Source organism: Pungitius pungitius, chromosome 15 (assembly GCF_949316345.1).
Source record: "Pungitius pungitius chromosome 15, fPunPun2.1, whole genome shotgun sequence".
Taxonomy (NCBI): domain Eukaryota; kingdom Metazoa; phylum Chordata; class Actinopteri; order Perciformes; family Gasterosteidae; genus Pungitius; species Pungitius pungitius.
The window spans coordinates 7,801,924-7,829,282 of record NC_084914.1 but is presented as its reverse complement, the minus strand read 5'-3'; the positions used below and the strand labels follow the sequence as shown (position 1 = coordinate 7,829,282).

Below are 27,359 nucleotides of genomic sequence, written 5' to 3'. Positions count from 1 at the left end.
TAGATTTGAAAGACAGCTTTGTTTATTCTGCTTGAAGCCAGTAGACCTTGTAAATACTACTGATGCACTTTTATCTGCAGGCGACTGTTGCCTCATTGTAGTAAGAGCAGTACTGCTGGAGTTTGGTTAATGGAAGAGGTGCAGGGGGGCGGGGGGGGGGGGGGGGGGGGGTCCTTTTCATGTTGCCGGTGGTTTACCTTAGCATAATTTGCATATAAATAGAGTCACATTACACCATTGCACAAGGGGTATGGTAATAATGGGTTTGTTGAACAGGATACTGTACTGTACGAGATACTTGTGTAGATGCTAAAACAGGTGGAGCCCAGAAGGCTGGTTTTTGCTTCACTGAAGATACATTGTCCCATGAGTTGGACTCCCTCTGTCTCCATCTCTTGTTTACATTCATGATGGATTTAAGATTTGATGCGTGTGGATCCACTGCCAAGTCGCCGGGTAGACTCGTGGCAAGCCACTTTTCTAAATCATTCCACCAAAACTGAACACAAAAACACCACAGGGACACCAAATTGCTTGACCTCCTGATCCCTTCATATTTGCTCCTGCTGGTCCACACCGCTGTACGACTATTACCAGTCCGTCATGATCCAAAATTGATTTCACTGGCTCAGAGGAAGTAACACGGACAACCACAGGACCCACTTACTCCTTTTCTGCCTCTTGTTCACACACATGTTGGCCTAGCCTCCCTCACAGTTGTACTTTATTGATAAATATCTGTAGAATATTCTCATTGCCTGGATAAATACTGTGTTTAATGAACGACTTTGAATTTGCAAAGCCGCCTCAGTAGTTGCGCTGCTTGGTAAATATCCTGATGCTAGCTGATGTCTAGAGATGTGTGTTTGCTTATTGGTCAAAGGGGACACAATTCCTCCTCCAGCTAACATTGGTGGTACATTTGGTGCAGAGAGACAGCTAGATTTAAAAATGAAAGAAATATTATTGAATAACACCAGACGTTTCTCTCCCTTTTACTATGTGGCAGCGTTCAAAATGTTTTTAAATACCTGAATTAAAATGTATTCGTGCCTTTTAGGTTCAGAGAAAAGAGGTAATGGTCAAATTTCTTTACTGTTTTTAATTTAAAACGTCTTCAATAAGCAAAGTTATATGAAAGGGTTGATGAATAAACCAGGTGTCTAATATAGTCTATATGCTCGCATTACTCTTCCTTCTTCATTTCTTTATTTATCATCCTAAATCATTAATGATTCTGTGTGAATTAAATTCGCCAGGCTGAAGACTCATGTTTTATGTACATCTCCGGGGTTGACCTTGGTTTAAGAATGCCAGGAATTGTGGGTAATCCCTCTGGCGAAGTCTGCAGTATTGCAGATCTACAGAAAGTATGCTCAAAGTGCTCAAACTGTCTTTGAGAGAGCCCGAAAGCACAATCTGCCAGCGGGACGGCTCCAAACCGCCACAGAAGACTCTCTGAAATGAACCTCAAAGCCAACAGATCTGTGAATGTGGACGTCTGGATTGGATATATGCATGCAAATGGGATTCTAGTACTTTCTCAAAACATTTAACTTTTGATTTGACCCCTTTTTGTTATGTATCGACTGTTAAGGGGATTTTACATACTATTTGTACTCAATGGTGTGGTAGATTGGGCTGGTACCTGTTCACCAGCTGGACTGACTGACTACAAGGCTTTGGATTGATAACAGCTCCCTTTCTCCCCTTCTTGCGTTTCTGCATCGAATAGAGGTAAAATAGATCAACACTTAGTATTTCAATGTATATGTACACACACACACAGTTTTGTGGGTCGTTACGGATTTGTGACTAAATTCCTGTCCATCATTTGAATTAATGTTGATCAGATCTCCTTGAATTTAAGATTCAATACATTGGCAGTCTACATAGTCTGACTACATTTAAAGTCAGCTAGTGTCCTGCAAGGTTATATTGTCTTTAACTGTGGTTTTGAATGTGCTGCTATGATAGATGATGGCTGGCTTCAACATGAATGATGTCTTCATCCTGTCACAGTTTAACATTAAGATGTTTCATGTCTGAAGGGCACTCTTTGGGGCTGTCAACGTTGTTTTTTTCTGTAGGTTTTTTTTCACTGCAGTTTTCAATAAGGAAACTACACTGTAACCCATCCGGTCTATATATAGAGATTTTATATAATTTCAGTCAGGAATTAAATTAGTTAAAGAATATCAGAATATTATATACAAAACTGTATTCATTTTAACTTTCTGTCCTATAGCGGTCACAGTAGCCCAGCACCTATGTGTCTTTGTGACCTGAATAAATTACTGCTAACTGTTTTTCTCCTATTATGTTCTATTCTCTTTTATATTCTAATTAGGAGCTTTAAACAGTTCTTGAGAAAACATAATTAATCAAGATCCATCAAACTGATTGAAAGCTCAGGAAAGGCTTCGAAATGTTAATTGTTTTTGTCTCCAGTGTTGAGGATGAACTAAAATAGAAATACTACAACTGTTCCCTTCTCTATTGCACTCTTCTCCCCGCCCCACGGACACGTCACGAGGGGGCGGAGTCAGAGCGGACAGGCAGGCGGCAGCGTCGCAGCGTTACAACGAGAGCGGCTCCTGGGCTTTGTTTTGTGGATGTGAATGAGCTCCATCAACTCCATCAGAAATGTGGACGGACATAAGGACGTTGATACTTTTTCATGCGTTTGTCCTGAGGCTTCATTTCTCAGAAGGTCAGTGTTTTCTTTTTTTAATTATCCCCTAAGCGTGTGAGACGTGTATGTAAATATAAACCGTGTGTGTGTGTGTGTGTGTGTGTGTGTGTGTGTGTGTGTGAGAGAGATGGGGGGCTGTGAAGGTGATAAACTGTAAGCGCTCCCTGTACCCAAATACTTCTCTTTATTAAAAACCCCAATAATGATTGTAATAATTGTAATGTAGTTTGGTGTTGAAGGGCTTCGGGGGGGGGGGGGGGGCTCATTATCTGTCACGTGTCTCCCGGCTGTGAGCCTCCATACTGCATCGGATGTAGCAGCTGTAGTAGCCCACACTGAATCTTTGTCTTTACGTTGTGGAGAATGATGTCCGGCACAACCCGGGCCTCTCTCCTCCTCCTTGGCGACAGCATTTTAATTATCTCGGTAAAGTAGATTAAAAAAAAAAAAACACACACAACTGAAAGGAAACCGGGAGCACGACGCTCCCCGCGCATCAGTGAATTGACCCGGATGAACGCTGAATATCAATCAGGCATTCATTTGCAAATTACACTCCAACTACACGCGGTTACTATTCCACTGCACCCGTTTGTTGCTCTTCCATCCGGTTTTCCGTTATCCCATAATGTCTGTGTGTTTGTGTTTCTTCTTTCTTTCTTTCTTTCTTCCAGCGACGGATGAGTGTGAGGATGGACAGTTTCAGTGCAACAACAAAAGGTGTATACCGACCATCTGGAGGTGCGACGACGATGACGACTGCTCAGACAACAGCGACGAAGAAAACTGTCGTGAGTCCCCAAACTGTGGAGAAATAAAAAAAAAACCACGTAGTTCACGTTCAACTGAGGAAAAACAAAATGGGGTTGTTGTGCAAATATCCCCAACAATCGTAATAAACTGTGCCAATAATATCAAAATAGAAAAACAGACTTAATTAGGTCACGGCACCCCCCCCCCCCCCCCACACACACACTCCCCCCTTTTCAATGCCAACCACCAAGAGCAATTGACTGTGAAATGTGTAGGAGAAGAATCTTATTGTATTCTCTGGCCGTTGTAGACTATTGAGTATAATCTTTTTAATCTGTGAAAAACACTCCAAAAAAAAACTATTATTGCTTTATGCCATTAATTTCATCAAGCGATAATGGTTGGAACATCTCCCATCAGTTACCCATGTAAGCTTGCCTTAATGGCCTGTTCATGACTGCAGTGTGTATTGAAGCTGAAGCTCATAATGTTAAACGTTATGAACCTGAAAATGCTCCCATATCTCCCGTGGATATCTGACCTTTCATAATTTAGTATTTAATATGGTTGATTTGTCTTTTTTTTCTATTTTTATCATAAAAAGAGAGTGTCTTATTTTTTATTAAACGCTCAATGCTGTCCAGCAGGAAGACATAGTGTGTTTTGCTTTGGTTTTGTGCTTTGCAAAAAGCTCTGACACCGATCTTGGATTTGTTTTTGAAATAATAGAATTCCAGTTTCCGTTGTGAATGCCAGCCTGTGGCCTATATTTTGTGAAACTGCTTGGGTTGAAACGAGCCAAGTTGTGCCAAAGCTGAATCCAAGCCCCCCCCATGTTTGCCATGCAGCCACGTTTTCTTGTGTCTAGGTTAATTGTGGCCCTGGAGGAATTCCTGCACCTCCCCACACAGTATACGCTCTGTTTTACGATGCACTCTTTTTTTTTTTTGACTCCCGCTCCCAACGCACATAAACCTGTCGTATGTAATGGGTCCTCTGTGCGTTTTTCTGGATGTGTTGCCACTGTTGCCCTGTTCCTGAGGGCAGCAGTACTCATCCTTAGGCATGGCAAAGAAAGAACATCATTTGGAGGATCTTTGCTTCTAAAACATTCATGTGTCTCCTCATCTCTCTGTGTCTCACACACACACACACACACACACACACACACACACACACACACACACACACACACACTCTCACACCCCGACGTTTAGAGAAAGTCATTACTTTATTTCCTCAGTTCTTCTTGATGAATGATATAGGAAATTGACAAGGAGGTTTTATTCCCCCTGTGTGTTTTCCACCAGGCAGTGCTTCTAACACATTTAAGGTTTGAAGGAAAACACTCCCCCTGAAAGCACTTTAAGCTGAGACTACCTTTAACCCGCCATTTGACGACTATGACAGTCCGGCATTACCTGCCATTATGTTACAGAGCGGCCTTCGCGTGGTCTCCCTTTCTTTTCCTCTTGTGTGCCGTTCCTGCGTGGGCAGGCGGATGAGGCGGAGGGGGGATCTTTTCTCTGCACTGGCATCCTTGTGGTGTTGGACCGCTGATTGGCAAAGAATAGTAGTTGTTCAACTTTTACCCTGTTTGATATAGAGAAGCTCCTCTCTGGCACACTGTGAAGCCCTTGCAATATTGAATTGTCTTACTATTGCAGTCATTCCCAGGGGTTGCTTCTGTAAACTCTTTCTATTTCTACATCTGAGCAGGCTTAAAGACAGAGGGACAGAAGTTGTAGTGCGCAGTAAAGTGTAAACCAGCAAAACGTATGCCCACACTGAGGATTTAGTTTGTACAGCAGATCCGGTGGAAGAATTTGTTTCTTGTTAATTGTGTATTCATTTGCATTAATGTTTCCAAATGGTTGAATGAATGAATGCTCTCATGCTTTATTCTGTGTGCAACAGACCATGGTTATGAAAGGAGGAAACCTTTGCTGCAGCTCCTTATTTGTCATACCCGTGTCACCTTATATCCAACATGCCTGCTGCTTGTAGTTGAACCTCAAAGAGCAGGTGTAAATCTCTTCAAACACTACTATTGCTCATACCCTTCATGCATCGTGATCCTCCTCCACCCTGCGCCTGTTAACCCCATCCCCCCACCAGTCCACCCCCAGAGTGCATCACCATCCCCCATCATCCAAACTCTATTCCCCACTGACCAGTCAGTCAATGCATGCACCCATACATGCATTCATAGATACATGCATAATTGCACTTATAAGTATGTATGGACCTGTCACATGTGTGCATTAAAGCAGAAATAAACACAAAGGAATGCACACCAATGAACTCTGAACCCTTTTAAGAGAATTGTAAAAGGGAATTTACATAAACTACAATAGAAAAATGTACTCTTTACTGGTTACATAACCTGTCTGGGGAGGATGAGATGTGAGGCGTCTCTGCCTCTCGTCTCGTCTGGAGTTGACGGCAGTGAAGGCAACAAAAGAATTTTGACATGAATTCTCAAAATCTGATTTGTGGCATGGAGCCTCCGTTTAATCCGCGTGCTGATTATAGCGACGCAGAAGCCGGTTTTCCTCCAAAGTCCAGCACATGTGCCTCGACTTCCTCCTCATCCTCGAATGTGATAACAATCCATGCCATCCATTTAACATCAACACGTGCAGGGAGGCATTTCCACAGCCACTCAGAGCTCACAGTATTTTTTTATTTTCCTTGGAGATGCAGAGTCAGCAACAAACTGTGTACCTCATCCTTTTGTGTTGTATTACCTAATAAATCTGCACAGCTCCGTCACGGGAAAACATACTTGTGAGACTGCTGGTTCTCCTCCACACCTGCTGTAGCCATAGTTTATTTCTTATGCCTTATGCCGCCTCCTCTGCTGCAGTTGCTGTAACCAAAGTGCAGCCAACACACAAGGTTTTAGAAACACACAAAGTCTCCCTCCATTCTTGCTCAATGCTTTATTCAACGGTGTAGAAACCTCCGCTGCTTTTTGCTCGGCATGTCTGACACCAGTTGAGGAAAAAGGTTAACCACGAGGGTAAATTCTGTATTTTTTATTTATGTTTTCTGAGGAAATGGTCGGTTATTTGGGTATGCTCTACTGTCCTTCACACTGTGCTGTACACTTTACCAGTGTAATCGCGGCTGTGTTTCTGGGAGGAGCTCGTGTCCACTGAAAGGCCCCCATGGCCCCCTGAATGCTTTCTCATCTCTGGATTTCACACTCAAATCCTGCCATTTTCTTTGAATCGCTACAGGAGTTTCTTTGGATACAAAGACAGAACACAGAGAGACTTTATTTGATTACGGGGTTTGCTCCGGTGTTGCTTATCTGCATTTGATTAGTTTATCTCCGTTTGGATTGCCTTCAGAAAGGATTTTGTGATTAATTTTCTCTATTTGGAACCAATTTTGTCGCATTACCGTCTACAATATAGCTACCATCTGTATGTATCTGTCTCCCTCTTATTATCCAACAACACTCATGAGTGAAATGTGCTGTAGCGTTGTGCCTCTGTTGCTTCCACGCAGCGACTCGGGGCTCAGTTTTCCATGCAAGCTGTGCAGTGGACACATCCCAGCCGGGGGAACTACTTCCAAGTACATAACGATGATACGGTAACCTGCAATGCACTGCGTGTCATTACTCGATGCATCATCTTGATGTGTTTTAGACTTCTTTATTTTTTTGACTTTCTTTCCCCTGCAGCTGCTAGTGTGTGTTTGACGGCGTAGAAGTGAGTCGTCGTTGATGATGTGGAGAAAGACAGTGGGATAAAAAATTAGGGGAGTTGAAGTGATAGAAAGTAGGCAAAGAAATGATTCTGCCCTGCAGGGTGAGACGGGACGGTTGTTTGTGTTCATATCAAATTCTCTCCATAATCTCCACGGCTGTTGACAACTGTACACAGCGTGGAAGGATTATGCCTTTATCTCGCTGTGCAATGAGGCAGGTTTTCCATTTGGTCCGTGGTCAATTTATCCGCCGTTAACTCACTCACTCGCAGGCCCCACAATCCCAAAGGAGTCCTAATAAGTCCAAACATTCTCAATCTCCCAGACAAAAGCACAACGTTTTAAAGGCAAAAATAGTTTAATTCATGTATTGAGTCAATCAAATTGACCTCTAATATATGCAGCTTTTTGGGTTTGTCTGTTTATAGTGAGCATATTAAGCAGTCAGGAAATTCAAACACAAACTTGAATAAATATAAACTATGCTACTTCAAAGATTAATGGATAGATATTATAGCTTTCTAAGCTAAAAAAATTAAAGCAAGATGCATAGGACACATATAACAACTATAGATAAATTAAACAGTGCATTTAATTTGTAAAGAGGTACTTTTCCAATAGTTAATTCATATTAATTACGTTTTAAGTCATCTACCCGTTGGACCGCTAGACGGTGACTAGACATCCTTTCACTGGGAGCACTTTACGCTTTGCGCCTTTTGTTGACTTCATGTGTCTCAAACTCTCAGAGGCCATTGCTCTGATACAGCTGTCTAGTCCCCATCTGTGTCAGTGTGTGTGTGGATGTTTTATTTTTTTGCTTGGTCGCTCTACTGGCCTAGTGCCCTGTGTCTGGGTGTCTCAAAGCTAGCATGCCCAAAGTGATCATTAAGAAGGGCTGCAATTGAGCTATTATCTCAGATTAGTGCAAAGATACTGAGAGAGAGGATGAGAGAAATCGAGGGGACTGTGTGTGTGTGTGTGTGTGTGTGTGTGTGTGGGGGGGATTAATGTGGGCATATAAAACGTCACTCAGCCTCAACCTCTCGCCCTCTATCTTTTATATATTCATCCCCCATTCCCCCTGATTTTTATTGCTCAACACTTAGTAAAATAGGTTGTAGTCAGAGAATTTTAAACATTTCACCTCCCAGAAAGCTCTGTTCATTTTGAAGGAAAAGATGCAAATATTCCTCTTGGGACACAATTAGCTGCATTAACTGTAAATCTATGTACACTCGTTGAAATGGAAACACTTGTGGTTTCAACCTGAATTCTGGTCTAAAATGTTTATTATTTTTAAGTTATTTGACTTCATTGTGCCTTTTATCTTGTATTTGCCATCATGAACCGAAGACGTTTTAAAATGCAAACTTTATTATTATTAAAGCATATTTAGAATATCTTTGTCGGTTTACGCTGCAGAGTGTGTTCTCTCAACAGCAACAATCATGCTTAAAATGCGTAAAGATCAACTAAAGAGGATGCCATGCAGTTAATTCATTGAAATATTCACAACACCAAACAGTTGTGAAATTGTAAGAATGAGGACACTCCAGGCATGCATCTGGTTAAATATTTTCCTTCTATGAGTCATTTGAATGAAACCCTGCTTTTCGGTTTCATGAAAGTATCACAGATCAACTGATGCTGCTTTAACATGGATATAGTTTTTGTAGCGGCAGTGAAATGAAACCAGGTTGGAAATCGATAACAGGCATGCGGGAGGTTTGGGAGACGCTCTCCGCTCTGTGAACCCGGGCCCTGCGGGGCCGAAGGCACCGAGGCACACACACACACACACCACCTTTCATCCTGAATCATTGTCAGGAAAAACACAAGCCCACAAGGGAGGATGTTGGCATACACTACAAGAACTGTGGCCCTTTGCGATGTGTGATTCATTTTTGTGAGAAATGTCACTTCATGTGACTCAACGGGCATGCTTGTGAATCTTTGCCGATACCTCCGGGGGTGCCGGGACTCTCGGACCGTGGCTGCGAGTTGCGTTTTATTTAGATTCATCCGTTTGTGGATGACTACGCCCACTCATCGCGGACCTAGAGGGGGACGTCATTCCACTCTGAGGCCAAGCCGGGGTAAGAGGGAGCGTCAGTGGGCGCGTGGTAGTGAATCGGAGTGATGAGCAAACGGTTGTGACACAGCAACCAAAGCCCCGCAGTCTCTTTCTTTTATTGACAATTCAGTGTTGCTGGATGAATTGCGGCTGTCACTTCCACTCACGTAATGCGGCAACAATCTCCTGCAAAGCTACACAGTTACTCGTTACAACGCCACCATCGCATTATTAAAGCTTTGCATTCAGGCCGTCAATGCCTTGAAATCCTTCTACCTGCCTACACGTCTCCTCACATGACTCACCCCTTAGTCCCATTGTGCCAGTCTGGAAATGGGCCGAGACTAATGTATTCCAGACAAAGGGAATAAAAAATGTCCCTATACTGTATTGATTGGAGAAAATGATTTTCATATAATTCATATTCAATGCAAACCTAGCCTTTGGGCTTCACTTTTTAGCAGATTGTATTATCAATTCATCTGCTGATCATATCATTTAGTGATGATTAATAACTTAGTCTTTAGAAATTAGATACATGTTATTGAGTTCTAAAAAGTTTATTGATTTTTATAACTGGATTTATCAATAAGAGATAATGGTGTTAAAACTGTTGGAGAAAGATATGTTTTAAATGCAAAGCCATCGGCCACTCGCATGCACACGCAGATATTCATGTACACAGTCACACACACACACACACACACACACACACACGGGCTGCACACTGAAAGATTGTCATGGAATAGCTTGATGTACACAGATACCCAGAGTGGGAGGTGTTATTGGCTTTTTCTCACCTACCATCCACAAAAGTGATGTAATCTCCTGTGACAACGATCACTGGAGAAAGAAGAACAAGAGCGATGGAGGGTGGAGAAAAATAAGAGCGGAGGATGAGGAGGGAGTATTCAGGGGGTGATAGGTGGGTGGGTGGGAGGGAGAAGGGATGAAGAGTGCTGCAGTGTCATTGATTTTGGACTAGTTTGCTTTGCAGTGTTATTGTTGTGATGCAGATCAGATAAAGAATATTACAAATGAGAAAAACACCTCTCGTCTCACCTCCATCAAGGTCAGTGTTGCAAATGTCTTTTCAGTCTCAGGCAACACAATCTCTCGTGTTCTAAGCACACAGAGAGAGTTCATCTACAGCAAAAACCGTAAACCATACGGATAGACAAATTAAACGCTTTTCTCCAGAGCACAAAACTGAAACCAATGGCGCCCGTTTGGTATTAAATCAAAACAGACAGAACATCTTCAGAGGAGGCTCCAACTCGCTTCAACACATCTGCTCATCTTAGCAGACGCCTGGCATCCACGCAACATTCCTGCTCTGCTTGCCATGCTAAGTGAAGTACATTTTCTCTCTGTACACACACTTAGTCATTAAACATTTTAAAGCAGGGTTGTTGCATTGTATGAAGGTGTTTTGATTGGATCCAATTAATTCCTGAACCTATTACTAATCTAGTTTACTTCAGCCTTTACAGACCCACATGTTACATGTTTACATCCACACAGCAGAACCCTCCTTCTCACAGAACCCCGTCCTACTATGAATCTCAACACCGCATGTGTTAATATACAATGTAGAAATAGTAGTGAAAGTGCCCCAGAAATAGGCATAATTAAATCTCTTAATGCAACAAGAGGCTTCTATTGCAATTGAAAGCTGCAAAATACCTCAGTGTTTATTGTAAAACACTGTGTAGTCATGCTCTTAACATGAATATGCAAGATTCCATTCACTTTATGCCAAAAGCTTGAAAAATGCCTCGGTAAATACAGAAATTGTGCTAACCAAACTAAGTGGTGTAGACTTTTTAGAGTTTCCAAAATGTCAATCCTCTTGTGATGAAATTCTGGTCTTCAGGAATATGAACCAACGCCTCTACCCTCCGCTCCCTGGGGTTTAAGTAAGATTTGATGAGAACGGTTAATGAATGAATGCACTATTAGCTTAAGTGAGGCCATCTGAAATGCTAAATCTCTGATGTGTAACATTTATACGCGGGCTTTTAATGGAGCCGTTGATGCGTGAGAGAAACAACCATCATCAGTGCGGATAAATTGTATTTGTTCACACTGTATGCAGCACATGCAGATGCGTTTATTATGGCATGATTGCAAAAAGGAAAGCAAGTTTTGACATTATAAAATGCAATTTTTGGATTTGACTATTAATAATTCACATCAATCAACATCATTGAGAGAAGAGGAAGCCAAAAAGAACACGTGTGCACGTGTTTAGGAGCCTGTGAGTGTTTGTGGTGTTTGCTTGTAGCTGTCGGGGTGTGTTCAAAGGCAAGCAGTTGAGACTAAAATCGTAATTACATTGCCTTCTTGCTATTGGGGCAGATTTTCTAGAACAAAAAAAAATGTCACCTCAGGCAGTATTACAGTCGTGCTAATTATCATCTGCAGTGGAAAATGTAATATAGTGCTCTCAGTGCCTCGTCACAACAATTTGAATTCTATTGTGTTCAGGTCAGTTACTGGAAAGAGATTCTTCAACTGGACCATTTTAACTTGTATTATTGGAGTCAGGTCTCTCTAACAAAAAAAGAAAGGAAGCGAAGAGAGCGTCTCATTCCCTGTGTAGGGTGAACGGCTAATCCCCTGATTCCCATTACGGTCCTTTGGTTAGTAAATGGACACTATAATCCAGTGTGACTGTGCTGCATGCTGTTGTAATACATTTGGATGCGGCAAGAAGCCTTTTTAACATTTGTTCTGAAACCTTTTAGTCCCCACAATGTGTAAGGAAAGACTCCTTAAAGGTAATAGAAGTAGAAAGCACTAACAAGGGTTTAATTTTCTGTGCTGCGTTCAGAAACAGGACTGTTATGGCATCCTTTGAGTTGCACACAAGCAAGATCTGCAATCTGAATGCAGAGAAACCTGAGACCCGAATGTCTTCTGTTGAAATCGCTTTAGGGCTTTTGCCCCCGTTATGTATAACAGAATAAAGACAATCCATTTCTTCACTTAAGCTGCCGCTGTCACAGGGTGTCTAGCGGTGTCGCCCTTTGGAAAGGGGGGCGTGGTTCGACCCCTCCGAGGGTCATAACCCCCACACTGGCCTAGAGCAAGACAAAGTTTCGGAGGGGCCAACATTGATGATGATGGCGGCCCCGCTGGCTCTTTGTTGCAGACTTTGGATTGTGTCAGTCCGCTCGCAGTGGGGAGCAAAGACGCTTGGTCCTGCAGTCATAATTACCTTTGACAGATGGATTGTAATTGTTAAGAACGGTGTCTCCTGTGTGCAGCTACAATGAAAGGGAAGGGGGGAAGTCACTTTGGGATTCTCTTCATTCATTTCCATAGTCGCTTAAAGGGTTATTCATTTGTGATGCCACAGTTAGGAGTCGAGTTGCAGGAAAAGAGGGCTAAAGGCCTATTTTGTATTGGCACACTTCAGAGGATATTTGTTAACCCAAGAGACGGGAATAAAAGTCCCGATATTTGGTAGTACATCTTTCAAAGTGACTGCTAATAATTTATTAGGGGTATTACACAGCGTTGCCGTGTAGTTTAGTCTCAGCAGTCTGTCTGAAGATCTCACTGAGATCTTCTACGAAGCTTTGACAGTTCTGATTCAAAAGCTAGTCATATCTTTGCAGCGCATACTTTTATTCCAGATTCCTTTTGTAACTTCAAAACTAATGTAATGTACATATGGTGATGGCCTACCCTTTCCCTCTTTAGTTTTTCGTTCCTCCAAACCCTCAGCTGCCATGCAGTTTGAACATGAAACCAGGCATTGTGAGTGAAACACTAAAGGTTCACTATTGTTGGTCTGATCAATAAGTCTCTGGGGAAACGAGTTGACCACTCTGACTGTGACGGGAAATACAAGACCTCAAAACTCCATTGCACAGAGCACAACTCAAAGCAGGGTCAACTTCTGCAGACTGTGGGTGTTTCAACATCTGGATGCTTTGTCGATTTCGGAGTAATTTCAAGTGGAGCGTGTGGAAGAGGCTCTGGAGGGGAAGAGCAGCAGGGAAGGTGTCAGCTGTTCGAGAGAGCCGTCCTTAACCTGTGCGCCTCGTTTGCTACACCACCGTTTACCCAAAAGCTGCAGTGCAGGTGATAGACTGCACCCACCAGCTTGATTCATTTTTATTTAGTTGCCACAACATTTAAATGTGAGGTTAACATCTCCAGCACTTCATGACAATTAATCTCATGCAAAGTTATCTATTTTTTTTTTTTATCCTTTTGCAAAGGCTTTAGATTTAGTCGTAGAATCACCCTTCATCAAAATGAAGCTTTCAGCTCAAGAGGCCCATCCATCTGTCTAGCGGGATTAGTTTTTTTTAGGAATGTTTCCGGTAATTCTGTTCATTTTCTGATAAAAATTGGAATTTCGGTTGCATGCGCTAGCTCCAAGTGTGAGAAGTGCCCATTGTGTGACCTTATAGAAATGGCAGCAGAGGCTGCTTCCTGCCAACGCCTGCTGTTAACAACTTGCCAGCCTCCGCCACTGCCCACATTAATTGATCCCTCTGCTAAAATGCTTTCTTTAATTATTTTTCAACATACTAGCTGCTATTATTTTCGAGGACCCAACGGTTCAGAAAGAGAAGCCATTGGTGCAACATCTGGCAATCCACAAATCCCCGTCACACCATGAAACAAGCAGGTTGAAGGTGTTTCCCTGCAGGTCCTTCTCCCCTCCTGCTGCGCTGGTTGTGGTGATTACTCTCACCACCATCACACCCTCCTCCCACACTCTTTTTCTGGAGGCGTTTCTCTTAAAGATATTTCTGCCAAATCTCAGTTAGCAGGCGTCTGCTTTGCTTTGCTCTGACACACCTGGGGCTTGATTGTGCTCCCTGCTGAGTGATTACCGGGCTGCCTAGAATCCATTCAGGGGACACCGCCACAAGGGCAGAACCCGTGTGTAACAGTAGGACTTCTCGTAGAACAATTGCTTTAACTCTATGTAATGAGATGTAAAATTCCTGGCTGAATCTAGGTTAGACTTTCCAGGAGAAGAACTGACATTACAGTTGGGTTGCATCACGCATGCTGCTTAAAAACCACCAGGTCAGATGGAAAGGAAGTACAGTGCACTCTGTACAGGATGACGAAATATGGAACTATTCAGTGTACGGCAGATTGATCTATGTCACATTGCTCTATGGTGACAGTAGAAATAAGCAGGGAAATTGTGCAACTAATTTAGGCTCATGTAGGTCACTGTACTAATGTCATTCAGCAGCCTCTCATAGGTCACAGTGACGCACAATTTTTCCAAAGCGTTACAACGTCAACTCTTTATTGACCTTAATAGGGGTTGATTTCCTCCTCCTCTGTGATTTAATACAGTGAACAAATGCGTTTGGTGGCTCTGGCCCACGTATTTCACTTTGTTTGATTGTCCCCAACGGGACGATCACGCAATTTGGTCCTTTCCGTCGGCCCATGCAGTGAGTGAGTGAGTGGTCGAGGGGGTGTGCGACTCTATTTGTCTGTTTTGGTTGGCCCTGTTAAAGATGCCGGTCTGTAGGATGTAAGTTTTGACATATGGCAGTGCACCAAAAATATTTTGCTTCTCTCAACCAGCAAACACGGGGGGGGAGGATGGTAGCAGAAGGTCAGGCACATGGCGCGGGCATCATGCAGGGGAGGGCAGCAGTATGTGTGTTTATTTTGCTGATAGTCGGAGCAGTGGCGAGCTGTGTCCAGAAACACTGATGTGTGTGTTATCTACAGTACATGTCCGTTTTATTTATAACCGCTCGGTGCCGTATGCGACGCGCGTATGTGTTTGTGTCAACATCCATGACTTGTTCTGAATTGGGCCTCTCCCCGACAGGCTGGTGTACAACCACTTTTGTGATATCCCTCGTTTTTTGGGGTTTAGCCAGGTAGAAGCAGAGAGTCTTCAGTATAAATCCCTCAGGCTTCCCTGGAGGAGCTACGGTGCTAAAGTAGCTTACGCTGCCCAGTCTCCTCCTCGGTCAGGGGTTGTTTTGTGCCAATGTGCCCTCTCAGGGGGAGACAAAGTGTGTCTTTTTAGTAGGCTGAGTTCTATAATTAGCACAGTATCCGTCCTTGGCCAGTACACAAGGTCAGAACAAATGCTGGGCAGTGATGAACCCCAAGTGGACTGAATGTACTCGATAGCGTGTTTTTGGGATTGCTAATTGTTATAAGCAGTCAGTATTTTTATTTCATATTCAATGAAGCTGACATGAAACAAAGTAATGACACATGGTGGAGTAAGGCTACGTGGTGAGTCATGTACACCTCTTTTCAATTCAGTTACATCCAAAACACCCTGGAATTAGTGGAATTGGCCATATTAAAATACAACAATCATCGTCATCCCGTCATTTGGATTGATCAATTCCTGAATACCCTTCAGTGTGGATAAGGAAAAACAGTACTTTTTTTAGGTTACAATGAAAGTTAAGCTTGCTGTCTAAATATAATTGAACATAGGAGAGTAAACAATTGTATTTCACTACTCAATTTGTTCAAAGGGCTAAACGTGTAGTGCAGGGGAGAGAGAGACGGATCCAATCAGTTGATTCCAGCACTTTGTGACTCAGTGTTGCTGGATCAATACTCTATCAACCAGTACTGAGTTAGAGCTCAGTCCCATTTGGCTTTTTGTCTTCCTGTTGCTTCCAGAGGCTCACTGCTCAGGCCTCACAGACACCAAGCAATACTTACTGCTTCAAGGTAAAGGGATGGAATCGACAGGAGAAATGTGTTACTCAGACTGAGGAGACCTTAATTCAGCTTTATGTAACATTGTATGCGATACCAGAGAATTATTAGATACTAATTTGAAAGTTCTGTCGTTTTTGTGGCCCTTCTGGCAAACCTCAACTCTCCAATTATCCTCGTTAGATTCTAAAATCGTTCGCGAAAGCAATTTCAAGAACAGCTTGTCCCACGCCTCGTTGATGTCATGCTGTATTTGGGATGCTACAATTGTATCCTGTCAATTTGGGAAGCTTTAATCAGTTGCATTAAGCCAACGGGATACATTATGTTTCCTGCTTTGACGACACTTCCTACTTCACTCTGAGCTGGTGAGGCCATTTGTCTTCAAATGCCCAGGAGAATGTGCTTATCACTGCATTACCTTTTAGGCTTTTTGTGGCCTCCAAATGGAAAGAGCTGCCATTAATATCCTTCACAGTAAAAAAAAGAGAAGAAAAGGTTTCTTCAAGGGGTTGGAGGATAGCGTGTGTAATACGACTGTCTGCTGCTTTGGTCCTGAACGTCACTGAGTGATTGAGTGAGCTCATTTAATTAACGGCGCATTAAAAAGTAAACCCAGGAGCCCTATTCCTGCACATACATGTTCCCAATGCGCCGTCACCTGTCCGTCAGACATATTTTTGGCCGCTGGTCCTGGGCTGGTAATCCTTAAATTATAATTTGTCCAATTTCTTGTAAAAAACTGTATTCATCGACATAGTTACAAAAGGTTAGTTCACAAATATTCACACACATCCTGCCCTTTTTTATTGGCGGCACTGTTCCATATTGTCTCTCATGCAAATGTTTTGTTGTTAAGAAAAAACTTAATGATACCTTGTATAAACTGAAAAGTGGGACTGAGTTGAGAAAAACTGACAATACACTCCATGAACCAATTCACTTTTGAATTCATTATGGATTAATTAGACAAAACCAGTTGAGTTTTCTTCAGTGATTTCACCATGAAGCGCCGGGTTTGCGACCTCTGTGGCGTCCTCTCAGTGGCGGTTTTACAGCCATCTTAAAATCTTCAGAAGGAAAGCTGAAATAATAATGAATGCTGATGGCAACATAAACTACCGGTGAACTAATTCAAATCTCTGTCAACCCTTTATTAGGAAATATTTAGGACATCACCTTAAAGTTTTAATAATATAACAGGGTGAAAATACTGACCAATCAACGGGCCTACATACTGACTGACTGCCTCGGAGCCACGACGCTAGTAAAAATGTTAAAATCTGGGTAACAGCTCCAAGAACTGTGCACATTGTACACCCCGACACCCTTCAGGCTGCTGAAGCTGAACTCTTCATATCTGATAATCATGGAAAGCTCCACATCCACCCGATATAACTTCAAACCCATCCCATAAGTAGGTCTACCAGGCTTTTCCCTCATGATCTGCGTTTAAGAAAGAGGAGAAGCAGGAAATGTTGGCAACGTGGGCCCCAGAGGAGAAAGCTCCAGGTGGGGCTGTTGGAGCGTGGAGCCCCCCCCCCCCCCCCCCAACTCTTTCAGAAGAAATACCATGGCTGGGTGAACTCCTCAGTGCAGGGCCCTCATTCTCTCTGTGTCACTTCACATTCGTTATTCTCACGTCACAAGGTGACTCACACAAAACCCAATCGCTGTTGTTTTGTTTCTTGGTAGATTCTTCTCAGATGAACCGGAGCTATGTGTAAAACACCAGCGCTCACTGTGTGTGTGTTTGTGTGTGTGTGTGTGTGTGTGTGGACGTCCCAGAGGATGTCAATAATCACGTTGAGTTGAGAGTCCCTGCCATCTCCAGTGACATTGCATGTTTCTATTCAGTGGCACACTCCCATTAGGATTTCACAACGCACTATTACCGCGTGTGTCCCTCACCCTCTTTGCTGCAATTACTCACCTGCTTTTTCTCTGCTTTCTGTCTCAAAGACGGAGCCCCCCCCCCCCCCCCCCCCCCCGACATCCCCCAATGCAAGCACAACATTTTAAAAACCTCTCTTAATTAAAACAGAAAGTCAACCCAGGCAGATGGCATGAGCCAGCCCAGGTAATTATTGCCAAGTGAAGCATGGCCCCTGTAGACCTCGACTGAAGCGAGTAGAAGGCTCCGTTGGCTCGGGTCGAAGAAGCTCAGGCTCTCGGAGAGAAACTACACAAAGTGCGGAGACGTGACCTTCGGAGGCAACAAACCGGGGGAGTTTCAAGGTCTTCGTCACGGCGTCAAAGCAAGTTCTCAGCGCATACGGCGCCGCGTTAGATTCAAAATGTCTTTTTGTTCATCTCTCGGGAGTCGGAATAATTAATGAATCGAATTAGAATTTGAATGTGTATCTTCCAGGATTTGAAGAACTATATGACGATAATTATTCTGTTTCCTTTTCATCTCAGTGCTGTGCCTCGGGGTCTGTCTGTCTCTCTGACTTACACCTACTCACATGAGTAATGACTCGATTTGGAAAACATGTATCCCTTATGCAAATACATGTGTTCATGTGCGCCTTGCAGGAAGCATAATGTGAGCAGGCCACTGATGGGTTCATACTCTTGAGAGAGGTGTTAGTTAAAAGGATTTCACTACCCTCGTTTGCCCCGTGATCATTTTTCTTCACCTTTCAAAAAACATTCCTGTTCTCTAATGAGGAAACAAGTGGTACCGACGCTGTGCTCCAGAAAACCTACGCGCTTTGTCTTCTGAGGAAAAAAAAGAGAGAACAAAAAAATGTGTTTTTTCTTGGTGACAAAGGGCGTTGGAGTAAGGAGGGACCAAGGGGGGACAAAGGCAGGAGGGGGGATGTTTTTCCCAGTAGTTTAATAGGGTCAGTTCATTGAGTTTTTCATAAAAAGCGGGAAAGAATTTTGATTTAGATCCTTTGAAACAAGGGTTGCTGATTGTGACACAGGCTCAAATCCCATTAAACACATTATTCTAGTACAGGGACGCTATAAGACATTTTGTAATGTCTGTTCATAGCGCCAGCACGCCAAGATGAGTCGTTATCGGTTTGACTTTGGCACTCTGACACAGGAGATAATTAAGAATGAGGCAATTAATTGAGATTTAAAATTGGAGGCAAGCAGTTTCTAAAACAAGTGCTTCTCGGTGGCAGGCTTTCCTGAAATACTTCACATTATAGACCAAGGCTTCATCATAGATAAAGCGTTGCGGTGCGTTGGGGTACTTTGAATGTGAGAATTACATTTCTGGAGAATATTATGTGCTGTGAAACCCAGCCAGTATCAGTGAATAGTGTCACATGTTTATTTGCATATCTAAGTGCAACTGAAAAGACGGTGATCAAAAAGTAGAATCCAAAAAATGGTTGCAATCAAAATGAATTTTCTATAGTTAAAGAAGTGAGGGCAGGGTTATGTTTGACTCCTTACAGCCCCTCGGCTGAGCTAAATCTCCCCCCACATCTCTTAAACGCTGTATCTAATTTGCAGCATCGGAGCCAAGATGGAGCCAGTTTAGGAACCCGTGTGCCTGGGTAACAATCCCAGCCCAGAGAGCTCAGCTCAGAGCCTCCAGGCCAGAGACCTATTAGACCGCACCGCAGGTCCTCCTGGACTGAGGAAATTGAACGAATCTGACCTCTGCGTCTGACTCACTAGCCGAGCTCGTTGCTACAGGTGGCGAGTGTTTTTTTTTTTTTTCAGTGGGTTGCTCTTTGAACACAACAGGCTAACACAATTTGAGTAGCTGCCGTGAAGCTCTGATTTCCCATCCTCTGCACGCTTGAAATATTTTGCTGGCTTGGTGCTTCCCGTTTTTGGTAGACAGGTTTGGGAAGTAAAAAGGTTTTAGAGGCTCTCTGAATTTTGCGGGTTTTTTTCCCCCAGCAATCGGCCTCCATTTCACCGCGAGTGAGAGATTGGATTTTTGGAGGCGAGCAGATGAAGGAGAGGGCAGCTACAGATAGCAGGATGAATGAGAGTCAGGATCACAAGCAAAGTGGAGATAATTAATGACAAGAAGAGGAGCCTGATCTCTGACAAAAGGGATGATTACTGGCATTCAAATAACGTCTCACTGCTCTTCTCTGTGTGTGTGTGTGTGTGTGTGTTTCTCCTCGGTCTGTGAGCAGCCAGGAAGACGTGTGCCCCCGCTGAGTTTGCCTGCTTAAATGGCCAGTGTGTCCCGGGACGGTGGCGGTGCGACGGGGAACCAGAGTGTCCCGATGGCTCTGATGAGGCAGCGGAGACCTGCAGTAAGTGAAACCATTCAGCCGCTCACATCCCGGACCGTCTTTAAACGTCCACTTGATTTTAAACCGGGGTCTTATTGCTTATTGTCGGGACATTGGTTCAGTTTTCAATCATACGCTCCATAATCTGCTGAGTAGCTTTAAAATGTCACGAGCAAAACAAGGTCTTAGCAACTGCAATTGGAGGTTAAACTAAAATTGAGTGCCCTCTTTGCAGTGAAAAGCTGTGGCGTCGATGAAAGGAGATTAGGTCAAAGTTTCAAATAATACATTGATGATTACCGCGGGTTGTTTGTAAAACAAGCATACAGTTTTATTTTTTCTTTCTAATATATTTAATTGACTCCTGTATGAATTTGAGTCTTCTTTTTTTATTAGGAATCAGGAACATTTCTTCCCAAACTATGTAAGACATACGAAGAATTTGACTTGGCGGTCGGTGAATGACCGTAAGACAATGGACAGCAAGACAGATAAGATAGTTATAGGAAGACATTTTAGTGATCTTTTGATAAAAAAACATTGACAAAACCATAAAATATTTATTTAGCTGAACTGTTATTGTTGTTGGTCTTATCTGCACTGGAAGACCTAAGTGGAAAATACTGTCACAGCGATTAGACCTTTGCAATAAGAAAAGAACTAACTGAAGGGCTTAATATGATGGCATTTACCACGTCTTCATCTCTGACATTTCATAGTCATCTCTGGACTCTCATGGCACCTGCGTTCCTGCTTGCTGATTTACCTTGTTATCTCGGCTGCAGCTCCCCTTGCCTCCACCTGCCCACGCACTTCAAAACTCGATGTTGTGTGATGGCGAGTGCACAGAAAGGCCTCGACGGCCTCTCTGCGAAGCTGTTAGAGCCAACGATCTATGGCTGCCTCACTCGGAGCCTCTCCCAGTCCAGTGCACCCACACAGCGGCTCTGATGGGGGCTGAGATGACGTCTCCACAACCAAGCGTGGCCTCAAGTGTGGGAGGCTCGAGCCAGACATTCGTTGTTTTCGTTCTTTCTTAAATGCTAATTTCTTCTTCTCCCATGGCGGCTCGCTTCTCTCTTGCGGTTACAGATATCATATCTGAGCTGGAAGGACTGAATTGAGGAATAATTATGTCTTGGGGAAAAGCATTTAGCTGGATGTCTGGAGCTGTTTCACCCAGAACAGCTGTTTCAACCCTTTCAGATCTCCATCAGGCAACTGTTGAACATTATGTCGAAGGAACACCACCCTGCCTCTATTTGTTTTGGCAGTTGTTGATGTTTTATGCAAAATGCATTCTGGGATTGAGGACTCGCCCACACAAGTTCACCTGGGAGCTGTTTGTAACAAGTTGGATTCAGGAGGAGAACTTTCCAAGAATAATTTAAACACTGATGTCTCGTGTTTAGCCGGGGTGCCGGAGGTTGGTTACACAATGTCAGTTTGAAGCAGACAATTTTTGGCCTACCCATCACTATAATGCTCTTTTCACTATTTTCTACTGTTACTGTGGGAGGAAATTAAATTGTGGGGAGCGATTCAAGAAAAGCCAAACAAATCCGGAAAAGCCGAACAAAATCTTTGGATCATCTCAAAAGGATGTTCATGTCTTGTTTCGGTCCATTTTACCGCATGTCCGTCTGTTCGGTGAATAATCAAACCGGCAGCCGAGCAAAGCTTCTGATGTCACCCCTAGAAAGTTGAGTGCGAGGAGGGAGACATGAGGGACCTCTGAAGGATAACAAGTTTTCATATTGGAAATCCAATTAAAGATAAATGAACGAAGGATTCATCTCTTGGCCACAGAAAAAAGAGATAGAGATCTGGGCTGAGAAGAAAGCCATTTATATGGAAATCCCTTATGTATTGACTCAATGTTGGGTTGTAAATCTCAACGCCAGCGCTGAAAGTTTTTCTTTGGGTTTTTATTTCTCCCTGCAAATAATAATCAGGATTAAGTCTTGCTTTTGACACAGTTCGTTGGAAATATTATAAATATCTGGAGGTGTAGAGACATATTTTTAAAATCTTTTTATCCCAGACCCACGCCGTTGGTAACTGACCGGCTGAGTGAAACGATGGGTTGATGAACCTGTGACGCAACGTGAACGTACCAACAGGCAGGGAGACATTCATGTTTTAGAAAAAAGAAGTCAGTGCCTCAACATGACGGGCTGAGAAGGCATCTGTGCGACCGGCTGATGCGTTTGGATGATGTCCACACACACAGCATGCTACACGGATGGTAGGAAATAAACCACAGGCCTTACCATGAAAATGTATATTTTTTCGGATTGAATTTACACTCGAGCTTAATTTCTATCCCGAAATGTTAACAGTGTCAGCGTTTTGCTTTTCCCCTCAATCTCATGCAACGCTTCCCTTTACATTCAAAAGTGGCCGAGCTTTACATTTATGAATCAAACCTTGCAAGAGGGATGGTGCTTTACGTTTTAACAGTCCGATCGTTAACGTGCAAGAGATATGAAATTTGCCGTTATGTGAGACCAGTGAGCGCACTAATGATTTACACGAGTAAATGACATATAGCACAGTGCACACCTTAATGCATCATGCTCCAGTTATGCTGATAAAGACAGGCTGTGCTCTCAAATGCAAACATTACACTCTTTTGCCCCCCCCCAACTCTCATGTACTTTTAGTCTATTTCATTTCCACATGTGCACACATCCTTATACCCGCACACACACACACACACACACACACTGCTAAGGCACCTTGGACTCGGTGCTGCAGACATCTGTGCCATAATCATTCTGGCTCGCTGAGTGGATTACCAATTACACGCTGGAGTAGCGTTACACCGCTTTATCAAGAATTCAAATTCGGGCCACACCGAACGAGCTACTCGCGAGGCATGAAAAATGAATGACTCTGGGACGTGAATTTTCAGAGCTCATAGTTTGTGTGTCAGATTCACTGCAGCCAGCTGTTCCCTGGCCAGAGGAGTGACATCTCTCTCCGGGCTGCCCGAGTCCCTTTGTTAAGGAGCTTCCCCGCAGAAGGAGCGTGTTTGCTACTTGACACTTTCTGACCAAATTGCTGAGTTCAGTTCATTTTCTGATTGTCAGGTTGCCTTTTCTGCTTTTAAATCCATTTCTGGGAGTTGACAGGCCTGTGGGAGTTTCAGTTTCAAGGAGTCTTTCAGTATTCTTTTTAAATCTGCCATATAGTATTTTCAATTTGGTCGTGTAATTTGTAGTGGCAGATGGGTATTTTTTTTGAAAGGGCTTATGATGAAAACTTCTATGAATTGATTTGCAGATAATGAGCCTCGACCCCGTTGAGCTTTTTCTTGGCGTTAATAATAAGGCTTTACAGAATTATTACAGAATTGATTTTAAGATAGAAACAATGTTCTTGTTAAATGGACTCATGCATTGCACATACTGAATGTTACGTCCATTTGTGTTCCATCACGTGGATTTCCTTTTTCTGTGCATAGGTTGGCCTTCTGAACCTTTGCCTTCTTTGAGTTGGCAAAGTTTCATTAATGGCTGACATTATTGAGGCTGTCAGCAGTACTAGTTTGGAAACGCTTTCTCATTTAATTGATTTAGAAAGTGTGTCCAAGCTTTTGACTGGTACTTATATATGAATACGAATTGTTTCTAACAGAGATTTCGGCTCCAGTTGACTGGTAAGTTTGAATAGAAACCTCATAAAAATTAAATAAATTATCAAAAAGTTGAATTCCAAATAAAGGTGGCTAAGCTGTTCATTCACAGCAAAGACATTTCTCTGTTGAAATCCACTAAGTTAACTTGTAATAGTATTTGAATGGTTAGCACTTAACTGATTAACTGATTAACATGTGCCAGTATTAGTCTCCTTTTATTAAACTGTCTCAATTGAGCAGCTCGGGTTCAGCATTTCATATCAAGTAGAGATGCACGCTACAGTGCCTTAATTGCTAATGCACTTTGCTGAAAAAAAAAAAAATTGTTCTTGTATTTTGGAAGCAGCTGTACCAGATGTATAATTCAGCGAGGAGGACATGGCCACGCTAACCCGGTTTAATGAAGCGGTGAATCTGGGTAGGACTCGGATGTTGTTGGGAGGTGAATTGCGCCTTTCCAACTGTGAGGCAGAGGAGCCGAGCCGAGTTATCTCGTCAACCACCGGAACCCAAACACGGAGAAACGCAGTTGCAGGCCCGCCCACACATAAACATCTGCTCACATAGCCACACTTTATCCCTGCCTCAAAATCTGATATCTCAGGCAGTCGGAGTAACGGGTCATCTTAACTCGGATATATGTCGTTCTGAATGATGGTTTTTGAGCATTAACGTGTTACTGAGACAGTGATGAGAGAACTGGCTGTAAGATGGATCACCTCTTTTTATAAGCCACCTTCATTCATATGAAAATGAGTACCGCAGGAACTCATAGTGACTTGTTACATCCTTGGTGAAGCTGCGGTTTATTATTTCAGATCAGTTTCACACATCTTCAGCTCCAGTGTTTATTAGGCTTTTTTTCGTCGCGGTATTATTACACATGCCTCGTGGCCACTGACAAATTTAAAGAGTCTTTACGCTCCTTCACTGAATGCCAAGTTCAGCCTTTTTAGGGTATTGCTGTCAGCAATAACGAGGTCAATTGTGACGATCAAACGAAAAGGGAAGCTATTAAACCTGTTGAGAGGAACACCGCCTTGGGTAGAGGGTGATGGTTGCTAAACAGATCTCCTGCCAAAACACCACCGTGGAGATGAATCCTCATTTTTCACTGTGGTGGTAAACAACCGCCAGGCAGTCAGTTTGTCTGTGAGTAATTGGTTTTTAATATGTTCGACTCTTTTCTGAAGCCAAATCCCATTACCGACGTCTTTATTAACAATCGTAGGTGTCGCTCATTGACATAGTTACCACTGCCACGTCATTTTGAAGTCTGCTTGCTCCGGATGTGGGAAGAACGGGCATCGCGGTTCATTAGAGAGTCACACGTTGAAAGGACTGGACGGCTCTGCCCGCCTCTCCCCCTCCATCTCGCCCCACTTTGTGTGGATGATTCTGGATTTGGCTTAAGGATAAGATCCCGAAAGGTGAAGGAGCACTTTGTCTTCTTTTTTTTCCTTTCATGCAGTATTTTGCTTGTGGCATATTCCCCGAAGCATCTCTTCAGTATTTCTCTTTTCTTTTCTCTGCTCATTCGTTTCCTCAGTTTGATTCTTTTTTTTGGGAGGGGGGGGGGCGTTCTCTTTTTCATTCAGACACCAGATCATATCAGGTCTTTCACCTTAATCGGCTGTAATCATTGATCTCCGCTAATCACTCCTTCCCGTCCACAGGTTCTTCAGTCATTAAGCTTGTTTTGCTGACTCAACACTCGAGTGCTGTGTCGAGGCTGACGAATCATATCACAGGGAACCATTGTCTCTGTGGTGCATTAAAGCAAATGGCACTGACGCAGGCAACATCAGACTGTCACACATCCTATTGCGTTGGTAACACACAAACTTCCTCGCCCACAGAAAAGAAATGAAATTCCTCTCTTACATTTCAATCTCGTACATTAACCACGAGGAAAATGGAAGGCTACGCCATCGCTGGCAAGTGGAAAAGGTTAAACCCTTGATCACTCCACGTAATCTGTCTATTCTGCTGCTGTTTAACTCACTGTGGGACATTTGCTCGACACAATATTTGACTTTAATGTACCTTTTCAAGGACACGCTTTTCAATGACACTGAAACAAGTTTGCAGATGCAAGGTAAAGACAGGAAATAAATGTTTGTAGGACGATGACAGCATGCAATGTTGTCCCTGAGCCCAAGTGTTCTGTATTGTGTGTGTGTGTGTGTGTGCGTGGGCGGGGTTCACGGCCCTGCTGCATCAGCCATTCTCACTGCTCAGCCTCCCCAGGCACCAGCTGCCTCTCCAGTCATCCCTCCCCGGCATGCCGCGGGGACAGTTACACACTATTAAGTGCTGCAAATAACCTTCATATTCACCTTCACACGACATCTGACGGTCCCTTTAAATATCCGCTAGGCCCGTAAACGGTATCGGTCAGATCATCATCTGACCAAACTCTGAGCTCGACAAGCTGGACACCAGCTCCCTGTTGCGGTTTTCATCCAGGTCAAGAGTGTGACGCTGCAGTGAAACCCCCCTCTGCTTCTGGAGGACGGGCCTCCTTGTCACTCTGAGGACCCTGTGGACGCCCGTCTCTGTCAGGTCCCTCTTCTATTCCCAGGACCACAGTGGTGGAACTAATTAATTCACTTTGGAACGACGCGTCCGTCGAATGGACATCACGTCACGTGATGTAGTGCATCCTTGAGGCCTAGAGGATAGGATCGGTAGCCTTGTTAGCTCACCTTGTGGGGTGAGCCTTTTTCTTTTGCATTGTTCTTTCTGCAGCTCTAATCCTGCAAATCTGATCAAGGCAAACTGGCCAAAAATACTAAAAACCATACCGTACGCACCTCTCTCACATCGATCATTTAAATAAATGTCAAACTGCGGTCCATCGCCTGACAAAGCTACAGAACTGATTAAATGCTACGGCCCATCGACTCATGGGAGGCGACGCTGTTTGAATCTCTGGGTGAGAAAAACCTGCAAATAACGCTTTCTGCCACCAAAGAGGACGAATTGGAAGTCATTGAACTTTTAAAAGGGTTTTCGGATTTGTGTTGAAGAATATTACTTTTTTTTCATCATTAAAACATTACATGGATGAAGATATTTTTTAGAAGAATAAATAATTAATATACACTTTTGGATGAATTAACATTAAATAGCATCTACCATGTCAAACTCAAATGAATACATTTTGAGAATATAATGAAGGAATGCTTCAGTTCAGCTGACAAGGCTGTCGGGCCAGCATGTAATAATAAAAAGTTTTTTCTGACTTATTGTTAAATGTACATATATGAAAGAGAAAAAGATTTGGTACAGAGCTTGACCCCACTTAATTGCTTATTGGGAGGCTTAACACTGCACTGTAAGCAAAGATGCCTAATTAACAACATTCTCTAATCGTATTATGGATCAAACCAACCCTGTGCCAACTAGAGCAGATTGGTAGGAAAATGAGGAGGAGGGGGAGGGGGGGTTGCTTCACAGCCAACTGTACAGTAAAATGAATTGGCCGGTGTGGTGGAGTTCGGGATGAGCTTGATGATCCGCTTTGTGGTGGTGACAGAAATCGAGTCCAGCGCT

At 43.2% G+C, this 27,359-nt stretch overlaps 1 protein-coding gene across 3 annotated transcripts in view; it reads left to right on the top strand.

The window, feature by feature from the left end:
• The first annotated feature begins 2,458 nt into the window (after positions 1 to 2,458).
• The window catches only part of LOC119209409 (low-density lipoprotein receptor-related protein 8-like), a 49,047-nt gene continuing 24,146 nt past the window's right edge, over positions 2,459 to 27,359 (top strand). Inside the window, exons 1-3 of one of the 3 annotated variants that reach the window (XM_037458741.2) lie at positions 2,465 to 2,713; positions 3,370 to 3,486; positions 20,057 to 20,179. In XM_037458741.2, coding sequence (XP_037314638.2) covers positions 2,647 to 2,713; positions 3,370 to 3,486; positions 20,057 to 20,179 — 307 coding nt within the window. In that variant the 5' untranslated portion in view covers positions 2,465 to 2,646. Of the gene's footprint in view, positions 2,714 to 3,369; positions 3,487 to 20,056; positions 20,180 to 27,359 lie in introns of all 3 variants that reach the window. The other 2 variants (XM_037458740.2, XM_037458742.2) reach the window with 2 other exon arrangements.